Source organism: Vipera ursinii, assembly GCF_947247035.1.
Source record: "Vipera ursinii genome assembly, chromosome: 8".
Taxonomy (NCBI): Eukaryota; Metazoa; Chordata; class Lepidosauria; order Squamata; family Viperidae; genus Vipera; species Vipera ursinii.
Window position 1 is genome coordinate 2172693 of NC_139519.1, and position 20518 is coordinate 2193210.

Here is a 20518-nt window from a genome sequence, read left to right on the forward strand (position 1 = left end):
CAAGCGAAAGGAAAAAAAATTGAAGACTTTCTAAAAGAAGTAGTTCTCAACAAATTGTCTGTAAGTCTGTTAACAGTAATTAAGTAATTAAGTTAATGTTAACAGTGAAAGGAAATAAAACTGAACTATATAAAAAATGCGCCCGGCCCGACAGGAGACCCGCGCCGGCGCGTCCAGACGAGCGGGACGCCCCTCCGTCGCCGCGGTGGCTTCGCGTGTCAGCCGCAGCTCGGAGGGGCGCCGCCCACCCGGCCTCCCCCGCCGCGCCAGCCAACCAGCCGCGGGGGCGGGGCGGCAAGGGGCGGGGCGGGGCGCGCCGCACACCTGCGAGCCGCCGGCCGGCCGAGCAGAGCCGAGCTGAGCCGAGCCGAGCCGAGCGTCCGCAGCCGCAGGTGGCAGCCTCGCTCTCGGCATGCTGGGCGGGCTGGAAAGGTGAGCGCGCCGCTCCCGCAACGCTCCGCGCAACCGGCGGGCCACGATGGCCGGCGCGGCCGCCGAGGTCGCCCTGCTCACGCTCGGTAAGTGCGCCCGCGCGGGGACCCGGAGCCCGGCGCGGGAGGAAAGTTCTCCAGAAGTCGCCGCTGCTTCCCGGGCGGCCTCTGCCGGCTGGGGGTCTCCGGCTCGGGCTTCGAACCCCTCCGAAGCGGCCGCCCCGCTCGCTCGCTGGGCCCCCGCCTTGCCAGCCCGCCCCGGGAGCCTGGGCAGAAAGCGGTTGGTCGGCGCGGCTGAAGCAGCCAGGCTGGGGCCAGAAGAGCCGGGGGAGACCTTCGGGGTTCGAGAGAAACGCCGGGAAGGGGGAAGCGAAGCTAAGAATCTTCCGCCTTAATGAGGACTACCTGCTTTTCTTTAAAGAAAGGGAAAACTGCGCTCACAGCTTTCCAGCCTTTTGCAATCCGTGGCTAATTGGAATTCTGGGATTTGTAGGCACCAATTCACTAGGTGAATTGTAACTATTTACCTCTCAGCTTGCTTGGTTTGTGCTTCCAGTATCTATCTGTGTGAGTGTGTGTGTGTGTGTGAGTGTGTGTGAGAGAGAGAATCTAGATCAGCAGATCTTCATTTTTCCTACAATATTTGGCAGTTGAACCATTTGATATTGGAAAGAGTTGATCCTGGTAATTGTCTGTGTATCACCTGGTGTTTTTCTTCCTTTAAACTTAGAGCCTTCTAAGGTGACTTTGCAAACCAGGGAGCTTTTCTTTCTATCATTGCTGTCCAGGCTAATTTTTCTTTTAAACAATGTGAAATAGGTGGATAATTACAGAGGTGCTATTTTGGGAACTTTGACAGGCAATCCAGAGCTCGTATCCCTCTGGTCTTGGAAAAGAAATCCTGGCTTTCAGGGCTGAGTTTCAAGGGCAGGGAGGCGTGAAGGAAGATGCCTTCACAATTACAGTAGAGACCCCCCAGTCCTAGCCTCTCCTGCGCTTTGGAGTCAGCAGATCGAGACGTGGCCCTGCAGTGCTCTGGCGCATTTGGCCTGTGCTGTCAAAGCTTTAGCTGGCATTATTTTCCCGTCAGCCACATCTCTGGGCGCTCATATCTCCCTCTGATTGGGGAGACAGCCACGGCTGCATTGGGAAGGCCAAAACCCCGAGCACATGTTCTACCTCCAGGGGATCCCCATGCCCGTGCCCCACTTGTGCTGGTGGAAGCTCTGGGCTTTACGGTGGCAACCCATTCAGAGAGCGCCACGCTGGGGAAAGTCTTGTGGAGGGTGGGCTGGGCTCGGGCAGAGCTTCTGAATGTGCCCTGGATGGTCCTGCTCGTTCTAGGCTAGCTGTCCTTTCAGGGTTTGGTTGGTTTTGTTTTTTGTATTTTTGTATCTAGAAACTCCAGGACTTGCTTCCTTGCAATTTGGAAACTTCTCCCTTAAGGAGCTTTCAACAAAAATAGATTTGCCCTGAGTCACTGCAGTGCTGCCATTCTTGCACAGGACGTAGGAGAGTAATGGCATTGAGACATTCCTGGTCCTGGCCTCCAGGCACCCTCATTAAGCATCCCTAATGTAGACTTATCAGCCTGCTTACTTCCTAACTGCCGTGAATTAAGTGGGAACCATTTTTGAGTAAACATATTTCAGGTCTAGCTGCAAAATTACAGGCTGGAGAATGCTGCTTTGTTGACAGGCCCTGAGCACCGCTGCGGATGGGCAGAGCAGGGCTCTCAGGCAACACTTGGGGAGAGGAGTAAAGTTCAAGAGTGAGCCCATCTGGAAATGCGGTCTGCTTGATGTGGAACGAGGCTAATCATGGTCAAAATGAAGCTGGTCTAGTTCTGGAATTAAAAAATGTTTTGATGGTATAACAGTTTTCAGATGTACACACAGACCAGCTCCAAGTTCACCCATCGTTGAATGATGGCCATCAGAGACAAGGTTCAGTTGGACTTCTTCAAATATTTCAAGTATTTGAAAACTATTTGTCAGCAATGGGCTGTTTGCACAAGCCTGATAATCATCTGATGAATCTCCCTTAAGAAGCAAACGATAGAATCCAGCTTCTGCTTCCTCTGACTCTAGACATGGTGGCTGTGCTTACTGGAATTGTGGGAGTTATGTTCCCAGCATGTCTTGGGCACAGTGCTGAAGGCTCTTGAGCTAGTACCCCAAGGAGTGTTGGGCTATTGTGTTGCAAGAACTGCAGGTATTATGAACACCACTGTCTCCTAAACAGATTACAGTAGATTAAATCGGATATCTTTGCAATGTGCAAGATCCCTTCATTATTTGGGTATAATTCTTAGAGGGTGCAAGTATCAGCTGCATGTTTGTCTAGAGTTAGAATTGCTCAGTAGTTACATAAAGAGGCTGGTCCTTCTTCAGAGGAAGCTATGCATTCATCTAATATTATAGGGCCCACTCTGGGAAGAGGTTTCCTGATCATCTCCTGAAAATGGCTGGGTGAGCAAGAAGCCGGACAATGGCCAAGACCTCACTTTCTTGGGCTGCTCAACCGTCACAACAGCCTGGCTCATTCTAAGCATCAGCACAGCCACAAGGTCAGAGTGCCAGAAGCATGGGACATTGCCTTTGTACTGCCTTGTAGAGGGGGAAGGGGGGGCAAGTGATGATCACCATACCTCCTTCTAAGGTGCTGTGCATGTGATACATATAAAAAAAAGGGGCGGATTTCATTTGCACAATTGCGGAGACTATCTTGATTTTCTTGACTCTCACTGCAGGTGCCCTGTTTGGATGGCGCTGTACTTTGAAATGGTCTTGCTTGTATGTGTGGATTGATAACAAAGTGGGACTAATGTCTGTTCCTATGATTTTATGGGTTTGCCAACGTGTGGTGTGTACGGTACATAGGTTTTCCAACACCTGTTGCGGACCGCATGCATCACAGCAGTTTTCTTACAAGCAAGCTTAACTTGGCTATTGACTTAGCCTGTTCTTGAATCAGTCTAGCATGTGGGATCATGGACTAAGCAAACTTTTTTGGTCTATGCAACCATCTCAACTGCAGAAAAAACTAACTAAGCCTGGGATGGTGTAAAACAGCTTGCAGTGGGCAGGTGCAGCCAAACGCACTTTCTTGGGTGGGGTCTTTGTGATGTCTGCGTTCTTAAAGGCATCTGTTTGCTACATTCCCAGAGGGGTGGACTAGAAGACCTCCAAGGTCCCTTCCTGCCCTGTGATTCTAAAGAGCTGTAAGACCAGGCCGACTGCCAAACATACAACATGCAATCATGTGACTGTCAGAACTTTGAATCCAGGTCATAAGTACCTTTTGGGGTCCTCTTGTCACTTCAAAAAGTCTCTAATTGACTGGTTGTCAGTCAAGGACTGTATAAAAGGCAGGTGTCCCAGAACACTTCTTCTGACTAGTTGTTTTTTATGTTGGAAAGAAGAAGGAAGCTAAGGGCTTCTAATCTTCGATAAGAAGGAGCAAATCAGAATTTTTGCACAGAGGTGGGTGGCTGATACACTTTACAAATAAATAAACTCCATGTCAACAAATGTATTGATCAGCAGTTACGCTGTCATTCTTTCTGCTTCCTTTACTGTTGAGGGCCGTGAATGGCTTCCAGGCATTCTAGTCAGGGCAAGCCATATTTTCCCTGCTTTTTGGTTGGGTTGTCTGCTTAAACTTTTAGCAAAATGCAAGTTTTAATCAGGATATAGGCTATCCCAACTCTTCGGAGGTTTTTCCTGATAAAACCAATTTTTAAGAAATCACAATGCTGTGTTACTTTGAGTTCAAACTTAGGCTTGTTGGCCAACAACCCTGGGAGAGATTCATCTGAGCGGCTGAACGGCCTGGCAGATCAGTAGTCTCTGGCCTGTGATTTGCAAGAGGAATTGGGCTGTTGGGAGAAAAAAGCCAATTCAGGCAAGTCCGGAGTTATGCTAATTCCTCTTGATGTCATCAACTTTGCTTTCCGTGTCAGGTTGCTGGCCTTCTCAGATGGGAGTGGGCGAGCTTTTGAGTATTTACGTATTTATTTATTTATTCATGGCTATCGGAACAGGAGGGGCTGGCGTTTTGGTCCCCTTGGGTTGGAGATGGTTGAACTTCAAGACAGGCATAAATAAATCTACCCGAAGAGACTCAATACACTTTTAGGGATTATTTTGTGGGAAAGCCACTGTAGAAAATTAGTAGTTGGCTGCCCACTGCCAGCCCTGTGGTTTGGCGGGGGTTCTGGAGATTGCTGAGGGGAATTTCAGAGCCATGAGTTCTCCTGCCTTCTCCGGCATTCTCTTCTGCCCGCCTGCTAAAGAATTTGAACGCCTCTTGTTGCTTTTCAACAGAGGAGCCATTCCTGAGTTTGGCTATGAGGAAGCGTAGCTGAAAAACCTGTTGTGGGAATCCTGCCTTTTTCTCCGGCTCACTTCTTTCTGGTCCTGAGAGGCCTGGAATGAGCCACTCTGCCCTTGGCTGGCAGATTCTTTCTTGCCACCGAAACTGCCTGGTTTCTCTTGCTGACTACTCCAAAGAGAGCTGTCGAGCTGGGATGCTGAGGGCACATGGCTCTCTCTTTTCTTCCAGCCTTGCTAGTGGGAGGGCAGGAGCTGAGGGGCTCCACAATTAGGGGAGGGGGCTGACTGACAGTCCGTCTGCCTTGTCCTAAGAATACCTTCTTTTACACCTTGTAGAGCAGTGTTTCTCAATCTCAGGGCCTTTAAGATGGGTGGACTCCAATCCCCAGCCAGCAAGGGTAACTAGGCAATTCTGGGAGTTGGAATCCGCTTGTCTTAAACACTGCTGAAGAGGTCACTCTGTGGCTTGCCAGACCTGGTTGGAGGTGGGGCATTTCAGGAGAATCTCCCTGGATTCTTCAAGCAAATAAGGGCTTTTTGTCATGGGGTGAAACATCAAGAGGCCTCTGATCTTGACAGTCATCCAGTGCCATGGCACCTGCAACAGATGGAGCTCCAAAGTGGAGGAAAGATGGCAGCCGTGTCCTCTTTGGTGCAAATTGCTTTAGGACACGGGAGGGAGAGTTTTTCAGGCAGGGCCACATCTTTGCTTTCAAAAAAATGTCTTTGGCCTCAGAACATTGGGGGGAGGCATGTGTTGCTGATCCACGTCACCTTGCTGACCTCAGAATGGAGGGGCTGAAATCCCTTTTCTGGTTGGTTGCTATTTTTCAGCTGCTATTTTGTTTCTGACAAAATAGGTTGGAGAATTACTCTCATCCTGCACCCAAACTCCTGCCCTGGACTGTGAGCTACCCGCGTAGTTATTTGCCTTGAAGAAGGCCCAAAAACGTGGTCTAGAAGTGCCCTCAGAACCTTTGCAGGAAGCAGCCATCATGTACTAACTGCTTTCATATATTTGGGTGGCTGTCGTGACCAGCGTCAGATCACTTGGTATTTTCAGATCTTATCTTTTGAAGTGATGGCTTGGATTATATGTCAATGAGTTTTAAGGGAACAGAGAAAAATGTGGCCCAGAAAGAGGATAGCCATAGATCAGGTGTACTTTGTGGTAGACTTCCTGAGATGATAGTAAGAGTGTAGGACAGGGGTCCCCAACCCCCAGTCCGTGGACCGGTACTGGGCCGTGGCATGCCAGCAACCCGGCTGCACAAACAAGCAGCGCCCTATCTGCGGGATGCAGGCAGCACACAAGACCACACACCCTCTGCTCTGTGGAAAAACTTCTCTCCACGTAACTGGCCCCTGGTGCCTAAACGGTTGGGGACCTCTGGTGTAGGAGGTCCTTTCCCATTTTTCTCTCCTTAACCTCCTGCTTTTCAACACAGTGCTTTACAATGCTTATTGATTAGATGTTTGCCCCGCCTTCATTAGTTTTATAAGTAACTCAAGGCTGCAAATTAATACCCCTTCTTCCTCTTGTTTTTCCCACAACAACCCTGTGAGGTAAGTTGGGCTGACTGGCCCAAAGTCACCCAGTTGGCTTTTGTGCCTAAGGTAGAACTAGAACTCACCATCTCCTGGTTTCTAGCCCACCACCTTAATCACTAGACCAAACCGCTTGCTCTTACTCAGAACTTACAGGTCTTCATTATTTCCAGCACTGTCCCATCACCTTAACTGGTGACTTGGAATTGGCACTTACATTTTCAAGCTGCCCTGTATTTTGCGTCCCTTTGACTCAAGAGCCACACTTCACTAAATGGAAGCAGTTAGGCAAAAACTGATTTAGCATTAAATTTTAATTCAAACTTGATAAGTTTTATTTGGCACCATGTGATTATTCCCCATGTAAATTTTCCATTTTTTTACAGACACAACTTGTGGAGGGCTCTTGGGCTGCCTCCCAAAATATGTGGGGGGAAAAATGTGGCCTCAGAGCCTGAAGTGTCAGGATATCCAATATAAACAAGATAAGAACTGAGGTCTTCTCAAGAGCTACGTAGTGTAGCGCTGTAGGAGAAAGGAGTTGGGGGCATTCATGTCCTTCTGAACTCTTGGCAATTGTCTGGTCAAGTCTTTGCACTTTTCCAAGGCAGCATTTTGGGGATGGTTTGTCCCAGCATCCTCCTTCTTAAGGATGGCCCAAGGTGCCCCAGCTGGCTTCGTGTCCAAGGCAGGACTAGAACTTACAATCTCCCTGGCCCCAGTCCATGACCTTAAACCATAGATCAAACCAATTTCTTCCCCATTTCAGAGAACCCCAACATGTGAAGGCCAAGATGGTGTGGTTAGAAAAGCTGAGGTGGTAGTACCAGCATTTCTTGCAGGAACTGAATTGAGGTTGGTTGATGAAGAAAACTTGCAAGCTGTAATCTTCACGTTCTCCCTTTTCCCCCCTGTTCTAGACAAAGAGTGCTTTGCTCACAAGTGACCTCTGGTTCATAAATGTTTTAATCTAAATTACCTTGTGGGATTAAATCATCAACTTGGAATTCAGTTTCTCATCCTAGCCAGATATCTTTGGTGATTGCATTACTTCTTTGCTTCTTGCATGAGGATCTGTTTGTTATGCCAACTTGGCTTAAACTTGATTGTGACAACTCAGTAAAACATTTCGTTTGTGTAGTGAAACACACTGGAATATAATTACTTCCTATCCTGTCTCAAGCAAGTATTCTTCTGAAAGGCTTGTGCTGACCCCTTTCAAATAAAAAAGACAGGAAAAAGATGCTGAGACCCCAGAAAGAATGCAGAGAAGACCACCAAACATGATGAAGGGTCTGGAGGCCAAACCATATGAGGAACAGTGAAGAGAACTAGGTCTCGTCTAGCGAAAAGAAGAATGAGGGGTGACATGATAGCTGTCCTCCAGTATTTGAGGGGCTGTCACAGGTAAAAGGTTTACCTACTCTCCAAAATTCCTGAGCGCAGGACAAGAAGTAACGGGAGGAAAATCATTAAAGAGACATCAATGCTAGAACTAGGTATAAATTTCCTGATAGTAAGAACAATTAACCAGTGAAACGACTTGCCTCTGGATTAACTATTTGACCGTGATTCTATGATATAGAAACATAAGGATGGTATACAAGGGATGGTATAAGGTCTCCTGCTGGAGGAGGGGGCTGGACTAGGAGACCTCCAAGGTCCCTTCCAACCCTATGATTCTATATTCTGTGTTTTCTTTTCTAAATAATCCAGTGCCACTTGATTAGAAGAAATATGGGCATGGGGGTCTAAAGCTTCAGGCCAGGAACAAAGCACCCCTTTGCATGAAAAAGTGGAGTGTAATGGAAATATTTTTGAAACTGTTGTGAGGGCTGTTGTGGTGTGTGGAGAGATTCCACTAACACCATTATTGCTAAGCTCTTTGCTCCTGCTTAATCTGGCATCCTGCGCTGCATCTCCCATTGGTGCTTGCCATATGGTGGAGGATGCCCAACACGGAGATCTTCCCTATAGATTAGAAGACCTCCAGACAGTAAGTTGATCATGACAATCTGAAATACAACACCATTTTGTATTTTTAGTTGCAACCATATCAGATATGATCTTAAGCTCCTCTCCAGGTCAAAAAAGTGTAGTTCCTTCCATAGTTTTTGAAGGAAAAGAGGAACATGATGTTTGTTCCTTTCTTATGCAACTGTTGTAAGGCATAAAAAGAACAAAACTCAAATGTCCAGGATAAGGGTTAGCAACACACCCTTTTCTCAAGAAATCTAGAAATGTGTAGTCATCATTTCTCATCTCGGAGCATCTTCTGACATAGATATCAAATGGAGAGGCTACGCCTTGGATTATGTTTCAGTGTTCATCATATGTGTTGCCTATACTCATTAGAAAGTTTGAAAATTGTGCAGTGTGTTAGATCATAGTAAATGGTGCTTAATAATTTTACCTAGTAAGGGTAAAGCATCTCTGCTTCAGACTGATGGATTCCAGCAATCACTGGACGGCCTCCTTGTGGTAAAAGAGGCCACAGTCTGTCGCCCCCCCATCAAAACGCCTTGCCCTTGGGGAGACCAATGGGGCAAACAAGGGTCTTCGGGAGTCTCTGAAGCTAAATATGATGGATGATCTTCAGGATGGAATCTGACATTTTCGGATTAATGGCTAACTTGGCCCCTTTTAAGCTTCATGTGATTAAGGAGTGGGTAGTGTGTCAGAAATAGTACAATTGCATAATTATATCATGGAGATACTTGATCAGAGGGATTGTATATTTGACATAAATTGGAGGAGTTTCTATATCTTCCCCGCAGAAGTGTTAAAAAATTGGGAGGTGCCGTTGTGACAGTTGGAGGCCCCCACTCTCCAAAATGGCTCCCTTCTCTGCCATTGATCTGGCCGCCCCCGTTGAGGCCTAATCATTCTTGCCTTAATAAGGAAGCTTATTTCATGGCTGAAGAAGGAAAGGCACCCTTTAAATCTTGAAAACCTAGCAGAAATTGGGGGGTTGGGTATAGTATAAAGAAGCTAGCCATCAGAAATATGGCTTGTTTTTAAAAATTGAAATGAACTTTGGTTTTTATAACTTGTTTTATTAGGAGCCAAATTATTGGAGGACTTATTTACCAGAATAAGATGTAGCTGTCTACCTCCATGGGGTGGGAGGGGGAGGGGCTGCTAAAGCCAGGTTAGAAAGAGATATTTCAGCCATTCTGCTGAATGGGAAGGGGCTCTGGGGGCCTCCCAGGACAGACCATCAGCAGTGTCATCCCTCCAAGCAGGGAAACTCAGTCGCCATTCCTCTGCTGACTCATTAGGATTCTGCTGAGTCAGAGGGAGTCCCCCCCCCAGGTGCTCCTGTGCTGGCCATGTTTTATCCAGAGGCCTAGCTCATCATACATCTGTGGCAAGTGAAGCATTATGGACCTGGGCAGTCCCAGATATGCACCTCTATGCAAAATACCGCCCCCACCGTGCTTTCTCTGGGAGAAAGTAGGGGCAAACTGGGGTCAATTTCTGCTGCTGATTTTCCCTGCCTCAGTTTCTTCTTTCAATGGCTGGAGATGCAGGTGGGTTGGCCTTGGCCTCGCTTTCTGCCACCTTGGAACAGCCGGTGCAAACTCCCTCTGGAACAGACTGCAGGAGAGCGCCCTCTTTCGGAACGTGCTTTTTCTGCCTTCAGCCTCTCTCGGGTCACCCTGGGTCTCCTTTCAGGCTGCTCTGCCTCTTTCCTGGTGGGCTTGGCTGGCCTCCGTGGGTGGGTGGGTGGGTGGATGGAGGTGCTTCCTCCACCCTGGGGTGCCAGCGTGCTTCCGGCTGTTGTTGATGGAAAGCAGCGTCAGGCCTCTGGAGGCAGGGGCGGGCGAACCTCTGCGCAACCTGCACCTCGGGTTCTCTCTGCGTCTTCCCAGACGTGATTATGCAGGTCACAGTTTCAGCCTGGAGGGGTTGGTTCCTTCCCTGCCATCTCACGGTGACTCAGCGGCATAGAATTCCAGGGAGGGGAGGGGGTCAAAGTACAGCTTTTTATACCCGTCTAGCGTAGCTGGAGCCTAACCCTGCGGCCTTGGCCAAGTTCTTTCAGCCCGTGGCGGAGCGTCTGCCCACACCCCCGTGGAAAGAGCTTCTCCACTCTCCAAACGGAAACCAGAATATGCCAGCCTGGACGATGGCTTTGTGGCACCGCTTCCTTCTCCTCCACTAGGCAGTCACGCTGGTTTCTCTTGTGCGGTCGTGTCAGAGGGGACTCTGGGCAAGGCCACTCCAGGCTGGCCCTGAGGTCACCGGCAGGCCAAGCCCTTCCATAAAAGAGAAAGCCCCATTATTAGCCAGCAGAAGTTAAGGCTATTGCTGTTGAAGTTTCATTCAGTAATTTTATTAATTAACAAGATCTCTTAAAATGTTTCAGTTTTTTGAGGATTGGAGTTTGGCTGAGTAGAGAATTCATCAGGACCTGAATTGGACAAGCTTAGGAAGCTGTATTGCACATATTGATTTTAGAGGGCCATTGTGGGAAGGTCCTTCGCTCTTTAATTGGTTTGCCTTTTTGAGGACTTGCACTAGGGCACGGGTGTCAAACTCGCCACATCATGTGACGTGTCACGACGTATTGCAACTCTTTTTGCATTGCCTGCAGTGGGGTGGGTGCGGCTTCAGTACGATGAAACTGACCTGCGGGCTGGCAGTTTGACACCCTGCACGAGGGGCTCCTTTTAATTCCCCCTGCAAGATGTAGGAGATTGCATGAACAGTTTTTCAGTAATTGCATTCAGAACCAACTGTGGCAACTGCAAAATGCACGGGTGGCCCAGAGTTCCAGCAGACTGCAGCAAGGTAGGGAGAACCTGTGAAGAGATTTTGGCTTCAGTCTCAAATTAGGCCACGTTGTTTGTGTTGTGTTGAAGATTCAATTCTGGGTGTTGTGTCAGAACATTTATAAATGGAGGAAGGAAAATAGATCCTCTGACATGGAAGATTCCTCCAGGGATGGTACCGTGTTTGGGAAGGTCAGATGAATAAATACTTTTCCTCCAGGGGAGAAGAACCTTACCTGAAATTGCTCTTGGGACTTGGATGTCAACATTTTGGATTTCCCCTGACCATTTTGTTTATAGGCTGTTGCCTTTGGTGGACAAGAAACAACAGAGAAAACAAAAGTTCTAACAGGATTTTTTTAAGAAGAAAGCCCTTGGGTGGGTGACTGGGAGGGAATCTTAAGATCGGGGCCTCTCTGATTCTTTCAAATGGCGTTTCTCAATCTTTTGCAACTTTAAGATGTCTCCACTTCAACTAGATCCTCAGAGCAAAGTATAAATGTTGATAAATATCCAACCCCCAAATTGCGAGAGAACAGCAATCTACTAAAAGCTGCCTGCTGGCTGTGAATTCTGGGAGTTGAAGCTCACACATCTTAAAGTTGCAAGGCTGAAAAACACTGCTTTAAAAGCTGCTGATTCTGAGAAAAGTGGGTTGCATTACTAGCCAGGAGTCAGGTGGGTCATAAAGATTGCATGTCTTTTCTAAAGCAAGTAGCCACGGAGGGTGGCTTACAGCTCTTGACCCACATTCCTCTCTTTTTTCCTGCCAGATCTCTCCCTCCCCTCAAGTCCAGCTCATTCCCCAGCTGAAATTACAAGTCTGTTGTCTTACTGCAAATGGGGCCCAGAAAAATGGTTGGAATGTATGCATATGCACATAACTATACTGGTTTTGCAAATATGAGGCCACTTTGGAAAGTAGTCACAGCAAGAGCTGCTGTTTGGACTTAAAGCAGATTTGCTCAAGTGCCGAATGCCGATATAATTTTCCCCTCATCAGTATTTTAAAGGAAGAGAATGTGTTGCTGTCATGGAATTGCCATCTGCTTCATGTGGATGTGGAAATAGGTAGTCTATCTTGCTCTGCTCACAGCAGCCAATGGGACTTGCTCTAGAGCAGGGTTTTTCAAACTTGACAATTTTAAGATGTGTGGACTTCAACTCCCAGAATTCTACATGTGTCTGGCCATTAACAAACCCAAATTGCATCTCTTAAAATATGTTGCCAAAATGTGATGTCATACAACCAAAATTTAAAAGTCAACTTGTATTTCCAATTAGCTGCTTGATTATTTTTAACTTGGATGTTTTCTTCTTGTAGGTGTTTTGTTGGCGGTGTGCCATGCCTTAGAGAACACAACATCAGCCTTGAGGGGTGAGTTTATTGCATCAAAAGATCTGATACCTTAAAACTTCACCAGCGACTGTTCTTATCTTCCGGTGGGACTGTGTGCTAAGCATCAGCCACTCTGGGGCTTGGATGCATGGAGGAGAGCAAGCTTTTGAAGCTCCCCATTGGTCCTCTCTAGCCAGAGGCCTTCCAGGCTTGTGGCCACTTGTGGGTGGAGAAGACTTTAACCCCATGTGCTTTAGGGGGCAGCTGATTTCCTCTGGATCATTTGTAAATCAGCAACTTGAGGGAACTCAGCTTTTATCTCAGCAAGCGATTGGGACCAGACAATCCCCTTCTGCTCCCACAGTATGGACTGTTTGGTCCATTCAACAGCAGTAACTGTGACAGGGATTTAGGTGTCCTGGTGGATCACCACTTAAGTATGAGCCAGCCATGTGCTGCAGCTGCCAAAAAAGCCAATGCAATCCTAGCTGCATCAACACAGATAGCATCAAAATCACTCGAAGTGACAGCACCGCTTTGTAATGCCTTGATAAGACCACACTTGGAATACTGCATCCATTTCTGGTCACCATAATACAAAGAAGATATTGAGACCTTGAAGAGCAGAGAAGAGCAACAAAAATAAGAGGTCTGGATGTTAAACTGTACAATGAATGGTTAAGGGGACTAGGTATGTCTGGTCTAGGAAGGAGAAGGACTAGGGGTGACGCGATAGCAGCCTTCCAGGACTTGAGGGGCTGTCACAGAGAAAAGGGAGAAAGCATCGGAGGGCAGGAGAAGAAGCAGTGGCTGGAAGCTTGTTAAAGAGACATCCAACCTAGAAGTAACAGTGAGAGCAGTTAACCAGTGGGGCAGCTGGCCTCCTGGAATTGTGGGTGCTCCGTCGCTGGAGGTTTTCAAGAAGAGACTGGACAAGCATTGTCTGGGATGGTATAAAGACGCCTCTCCTGCCTTGGGCAGAGTTGGACTAGTATAATGTAGTCATAAGTCGAGGACTTCCGTATAGGCGGTCCTCAACTTATCACAATTGAGCCCAAAATTTCTTTTGCATTTGTTAAGTGAGTTTTGCCCTTTTTTACAATCTTTTTGCCACAGTTAAATGAATCTGGCTTTCCCCATTGACTTTGCTCGTCAAAAGCCATCTGGGAAGATCACAAATGGTGATCACATAACCCCGGAACACCACAACTGTCACAGATGCATGCCAATTGCCAAGCACCTGAACTCTGAACACCTGGCCATGGGAATTGTGTGAAAAATGGTCATAAGTCACTTTTTCAGTCCTGTTATAACTTTGAAGGGTCACTAAATGTATGGTTATAAATCGAGAACTACCGGTACTGTTTCATTTTTGCCTTTGCCTTACTTCTTAGCAAGTGTGTGTTCTTCTTGAGGCTATTATTGCTGTCCATAGCGGAATTTATCTTTTTGAGGATCTCATCTTTCTGAAAATAACATTTCTTGTTCCAGAAATATGTGGTCCTCGGAAGCTAAGCAGCACTCCCTGCCTCTTACGAGAGAATGTCATCCTAAGTTAAAAAGCTCTTCTATTAATAATGAAATTATTATTATTATTATTATTCCATCACTGGAGATTTTTAAGAAGAGACTAGACAGTCAACTTGTCTGAAATGGTATAGGTTCTCCTGCTTGAGTGGGGGGCTGGACTAGAAGACCTCCAAGGTCCCTTCCAGCTTATATCCTGTCCTACCCTACCCTACCCTACCCTACCCTACCCTACCCTACCCTACCCTACCCTACCCTACCCTACCCTACCCTACCCTATCCTATCCTATCCTATCCTATCCTATCCTATCCTATCCTATCCTATCCTATCCTATCCTATTCTATTCTATTCTATTCTATTCTATTCTATTCTATTCTATTCTATTCTATTCTAAATAAGAACTGTGGCCAATGTAATTGGATTTCCTCTGAATCCTTAAATGAATATCTCTTACTGTACATTTCTGCCAAGGCAAACTTGTGTGTTAGTGAAGTACACACATTTTATCAGATTCGTAGAGTCACACCTGCAGGATTAGAAAGATGGCAGTGGGCTTCCCAAAAACTGCTGGACATGTGCTTAAAAACCCCTCCCACAATTTCAGCATCCGATTGCAGCCTTTCAGGACACGTGTCCAGCAGTTGTCTGAAAACTCCTAGACATGCTTCAGAGTGTCTCATGTCCATCGGTCTCAAATGCTGCAGTGGCAGACCTCTGCCCCGGAGAACTTTGTTGGGCTTATGCGGCCAGCAGCCCATAATAAAGCCACTCTAAAGCCAGCAGGCTGGCTCTTTTGAGGGTCAGTCAGGGGCAAAGCAAGAGATCCAGCTGTTGCCTGCACAACCTCTTTAGACCTGTGAGTCTGTCTGATGCTCAAGTGAAGCTTTCCCATATTTCATTTGGGGAAGGGGCTTCTGCGTCCTCACTAACCTCCAGCTTCTCGCGTAGCCTCCTCTCTTAATCTCCCTGATCTCTACCAAACAAACTCTAGCAGTTTCTCCAACATACTTTTGGAGGGCACCGCTTACTAATTGCTAAAATATGCAGGTGCGGCTCAAGACATCTCTGTGGTTGCTTTTTCTCACAGCAGCCTTCAGTGGCATCTTGTTTGGCAGCTTCCAGCTGATGCTGCTGAGAAAAGCGCTCGGTGTCGGCATTTGTTCCATCACCATTTCTCTGGCAGCATTTTGCTAACGGAGGAGGCAGCGTCTGGGGCCACCTTGTGAAAGGAGCGCCTTCTTTTCTTGTCCTCATTTCTACCAGGCAGAATGACTTCATCAGGACTGGCAGTTATGTGGCGAGGAAGAACAAGTGACATTCCTGTCTTTCAACTTGGTTTTAATTGTATGTTTGCCTCCATCATGGCACGGCCTTCACACACTTGGTAACACGACTCTGCTGTTGATGGTTCTGCTTTTAATGTACTGAAGTTGTTATTTTTTCCACTAAGTAATTGACCAGGTTCTTCTGGACCTCACATTTTAAGGAGGGTTCAGGGAAACTGGAGCTGGTTCAAAGAAGGAAAGTGAAGATGGTCAGAGAACAGGAACTGACCAGGAGAGCTTGAAAGATCTGGGAATGTTTAGCCGAGTGAAAAAGGTGATTGCAGAAGGATCCAGAAAGGAGAGCTCGAGAAGGCTGATCTCTCTTCTGTTGCATCTGAGAGTGCAGGACGTAGAATGGCGGATGTAAGGAATGGGAAGAAGATTCTAATTGTCCATTAGACCATGGCTTTTCAAACAGTGGTATGTGTACCACTGGTGGCACTTTGGCATCTGGCAGGTGGTACGCAACCTAGACAAGTGTAGCGGGGGGATGAGCTGAAGTGACAGCAGCGCTGCACAGGCCTGGGGGAGAGTCAGCTGAGGCTCTGCTGAGGGCCCAGGATCAGCGCGCGTGGCTCCAGGTGCTTCCGGAGGCCTCGGGGGTGGCGGGCAGCCGCACGCAGTCTTTGGGCGGAGAGTCAGCTGGAGCTGCGATGTTGCTGGGGCTCTGCTGAGGGCCTGGGTTGGAGCACGCAGCTCCACCTGATCGGCGCTTCCAGCAGCCTCGGCTATCACAGGGAGCAGCAGACAGGCCTGGGGTGAGAGCCTCAGCTGGAGCTGCCGGGGCTTAGCAAAGGGCCCAGGATTGGTGCGCACAGCTCCAACTGAGCAGCACTGTGTGCCCCAGCCAGCCAGGGAGTGGGTGGCTGCACAGGGGAGGGAGACTGGGGTAGCAACTGATCCTGGAACTCTGCCTGGGCCCCAGAGAGTGGCGCACCCGGGAAGGAAAAGGAGGACGAGGCGGGAGAGAGGAGAGGATATAAAAGGTTTTTGGCGGGAGAGGGAGAGAGAAAAAGGCGATGGGGGAAGAGGAGAGGCTTCTGGGATCAAGTGAAGGAGAGCCCAGCAGCAGTGAGGAGAAAGAGAGAGGAGAGGGAGAGAGGAAGAAGGGCTGACCAGCCACCTGAATAGCAAGGTAGTGATGCATATTAATACATAAGGGTAAATTTGTTATTCATTTGTCAGTGCAAAGGGAAAGTGATTCAGCAAAGGAACCATTACTGAAGAAATTAAAACCGGTACTTTCCCCCTTTTTTTAGTCATCAAGTTGTTGACCCCTTGCTAAGCACTGGTGGTACTTCAATATTGTCATGTCCTAAAAGTGGTACAATCTGTGAAAAGGTTGAAAAGCCGTGCATTAGACAAATAAGAACAGTAGGATCAGTGACCAAGGAAGGGGACAGGCACCTCTTTGCTGGAGGCATTCAAGCAAAGCCAGGGAATCATTTTCTGGGAAGGATGATAACGTGAGACTCAGTGTCTTCCGTGGCCCCTTTCAAGTTGGTCATTCTATGAAGCGGCATCTCCAGTTGAGCACTGGCGATTCCAAGAAACAATGATGTCCCTTCTCTGGGTGGCTGTGAAAGTTGTCTTTACGGCTCAGCTGACGGGGACAGGAAGGAGGCAGCTTCCTGTCTCTCATCAGGATCTTTGCTATCCCCATATTGGGCCTCCACATCTGGAATCTTTAGGATGAAAAAACCCGTGATTTGGAAGTAGCCATCAACTTTCGTAAAGATCCTCACATCATATTGGTGCATACAGTAATCATAGGATGAGTCTGTCTGTCTGTCTCTCTCTCTCTCTCCCTCCCCCTTTCTCCCTCCCTCCCTCCCTCCCTCCCTCTCCCTCACTTCTCTGGACTCTTGTGTTTTCTGTCACTAAATTGCAGTCACCGAAACATCTGGCAGCACAAATTGTTCTGTTAAGCGCAAGTTAACAATCAGCAGTGTAGGAAATACAGTAGTGCTGTGGGAGGTGATGTAGTGCCTTAAACTACAAAGCCCACAATCCATTTCCAGTGACCAGACTGCCTGGAGCTTATGGGAATTGAAGGTACCAGGTCCTCTAGTTTTGCAGTTCAAAGTGTTGTGAATGGGAGAGGGTCAGTAGTTGGTGGTCCTCTGTCATTTAAAGAAAAATTGTGGCAGAGTCTTTCTCAGGCCTGCCTTAACTTCCTCATCCTCATCCTCAACCAGCAGTGTGCAGCAGCAGCCAAAAAAGCTAATACAATCCTGGGTTGTATAAACAGGCATAGAATCAAGATCACATGAAGTATTAGTACCGCTTTATAAAACCCTAGTGAGACCACATCGGGAATACTGCAGCCAATTTTGGTCACCATACTACAAAAAAGATGTTGAGAGTTTGGAAAAAGTTCAGAGAAGAGCAACTAAGATGATCAAAGGCCTGGAGACTAAAACATATGAAGAACGCCTGCAGGACTTGGGTTTGGCTAGTCTAAAGAAAAGAAGAAATAGGGGTGACATGATAGCAATGTTCCAGTATTTGAGGGGCTGCCACAAAGAAGAGGGGGTCAATTTATTTTCCAAAGCGCCAGAGGGCAGGACGAGAAACAACAGTTGGAAACGGATCAAAGAGAGAAGCAACCTGGAATTAAGGAGAAACTTCCTGACAGTGAGGACAATTAATAAGTGGAATAGCTTGCCCACAGAAATTGTGGGTGCTCCATCACTGGAGGTTTTTAAGAAGAGACTGGACAGTCACCTTTTTGAGATGGTATAGGTTCTCCTGCTTGAGCAGGGTGCTGGACTAGAAGGCCTTCAAGGTCCCTTACAATTCTATCATGTTCCGTTCCGTTCCATTATTATCCTCCTCTCCTATAGAGGAAAATCAGACACTCCAGTTGAACTACAGGATTTGCCCAAATGGTGCCTTGAGGGTATCTCCTGAGTTCTGGGGTGGGATAACCCACACCTGCCTGCCTCATAGTCCTTTCACGCACTGTTTGCCCGAGCTCTGAGCCTATAGATTCAGCCCAGCCTTCTTTGACTTCAACACTCAAGGGTCCTGACCCCCCCTCCCAGTACTGATTGGGGACATCACCTAGAAGGGAAAGGTTTGATTGGCGCTCTTGATCCTGCAAGCCAAGCTCAATTTCCTGAGTCTGAATTGGCCAGCCTTTGTTGGGCTGCTTGATAATGTTGGTGGCAGGATTAGGATGAGTGCCAGGAGCCAGAAGATCAAAAGGGAGCACTAATTTTGGCTGAAATGGCTCTCTGTTACTCATCAAGTAGTGGTTCTGCTGATGTTTTGCAGCCATGGGAAGGGAAAGCTGTGCTGCAGCTGCCGAGTCAGGCTGGGGCAGGGGAGGGGGGATGAGGAGGGACTTCAATGAGTAGTAAGGAAATACAATTGTTATTTTATTCTTCCATTGATTTCCACACTCTTGTGCGATATGTGAGATGCTACTGCTTTGTATCTCATGCACTTTGAGTCCAACCACTCTTCTTTCCACATAGGAAGCCACGTATGGGGCCACGTACTCACTCCTGGAGCCAGAGCTCTAAAGGGCTTTGGAAGGGTCTCTGAAGGAGAAGCCCTCATGCTCTCTGGGCAAGCCATGAATGGCAGCGTGGGAAGCCAGGCAAAGTCTAGGCCATTAGAGAGAAGAGTGTGCAGTGAAACGGAGTGTTGCCCGCCCCATCACTAAATAAGTGCAAGAATGCCACGCTTGGTCCTTGAGCGTGTCCTCGAGGCTCTCTCCTCCTTTGGAGAGATCTGTGAACCCAGCCTTTTATATCAGATGGGATGAAAACGGGGGTTAGGGGGAAGGTGCCTGTGGCCCGCCCTTGCTCTTGCTGCCCCAGAGGGACTGAACTGCCCAGGGGAGGAGTCTTTGCAGGCAATCCCAGGATTGGGGCACCATGACGCCTTTAGACTTCTTAGTGTTGAGATGTCAAAGGACTCCTTACAAGCCCACGTTTGGTCGTCAGTGTGGGGTGTAAAAATAGGTGAGTCAGTTTTTCACAGGGAAACAATTTCTTGTTACTCTGCCTTGATATGTTAGCACAGAGTTCCCTGACCTTTTGGGCACCAGGGAGAGAGTTTTTCCACAGGCCGGAGGGTGCGTGGTTTTGTCTGCTGCATGCCTGCATTCCGCAGATGGGGCTTGCTTGTTTGTGCGGACTGTTGCTGGCATGCCATGGCCCGCTACTGGTCCACAGACCAGGGATTGGGGACCCGAGTACCTGGACCCTTGAGCACAGTCTGAGATCTTGGAAAACCTTTGCCTGCTTCATTTGAAGAATGTGTGGTAATGGTGACGTTTGGCACAGATTCCAGCATTGTTAAAATATATGTGGGAAGTTTTTACTGTCCTAAATGCCAATTTTGCCCTTGGCTATTCAGGGTGGTAATGTAATGTTTTACATAAATACAGGTAGTCCTCATTTAGTGACTGCCTCTGAGAGAAACTGTTTGCAGTTATGATGGTGATGAAAAAGCAACTTTGCAACCAATGCCTGCATTTGCAGTCTTCACAAAAGTAACACAAAGGTAAACTGAAGTAAAATTGTAATGTTTCACTTAGTGACTGCTTCACTTTACTAAGTTGCCAGTCCTAATTGTGATTGTTAAACAAGGGTTGTCTGGATTAGAGTTACCGTATTTTCCGGCGTATAAGGCGACCCGGCGTATAAGATGACCCCCTACTTTTCATGTTAAATTATAGGGTTTGGGCTAATAACTTAATATTTCACTTCCTGGCACACAATCTGCATATTAACAACTCGTTAATAAATAAAAGAGGTAAACTTCGTGACCCTCCCAGCCCGTGCATAAAACAGAAATGAAAAGGCTTAAGCCTTTCCGTTCCCAAATACCAAGGTTTCCCCCGAGTTTTGCGCGGTTAAACAAATGGCATTTGCGTATTAATGTTTCTCCACGGAGCACAAAATTCACCCGAATTAAGGAAAGTGGGGAGCTAAAGAATGTGGGGCTACAGGGAATACCTCTGGCACGACAGGCAACCCTGGGAAACACGAGGACTGTAGTGGCACGTTCAGTTTGCACAATCCGATCCAGAAAGCGCCCGGAGGCTCCTTCGTTACTTCTAACTGCAGAACGTCTCCACGTCCTGCCCGCCTTGCCTTTTAAACCCCGCCCCCTTTTCCCCTGTAACGTTTCTCTGCTCTGCCTGCTCTGTGATTTGCCCAGCTTTGCTCCTTCCCCGCCAAATGGGCGCCTCGCCTTCTTTTCTCTGAGCTCTCT

General features: G+C 47.7%; 1 protein-coding gene across 1 annotated transcript in view; it reads left to right on the forward strand.

Annotated features, from left to right (window-relative positions):
- The first annotated feature begins 310 nt into the window (after nucleotides 1-310).
- The window catches only part of TGFA (transforming growth factor alpha), a 44402-nt gene continuing 24194 nt past the window's right edge, over nucleotides 311-20518 (forward strand). The window contains exons 1-2 of the mRNA XM_083368280.1: nucleotides 311-518; nucleotides 12419-12472. Coding sequence (XP_083224406.1) covers nucleotides 479-518; nucleotides 12419-12472 — 94 coding nt within the window. The 5' untranslated portion in view covers nucleotides 311-478. The remainder of the gene's footprint in view (nucleotides 519-12418; nucleotides 12473-20518) is intronic.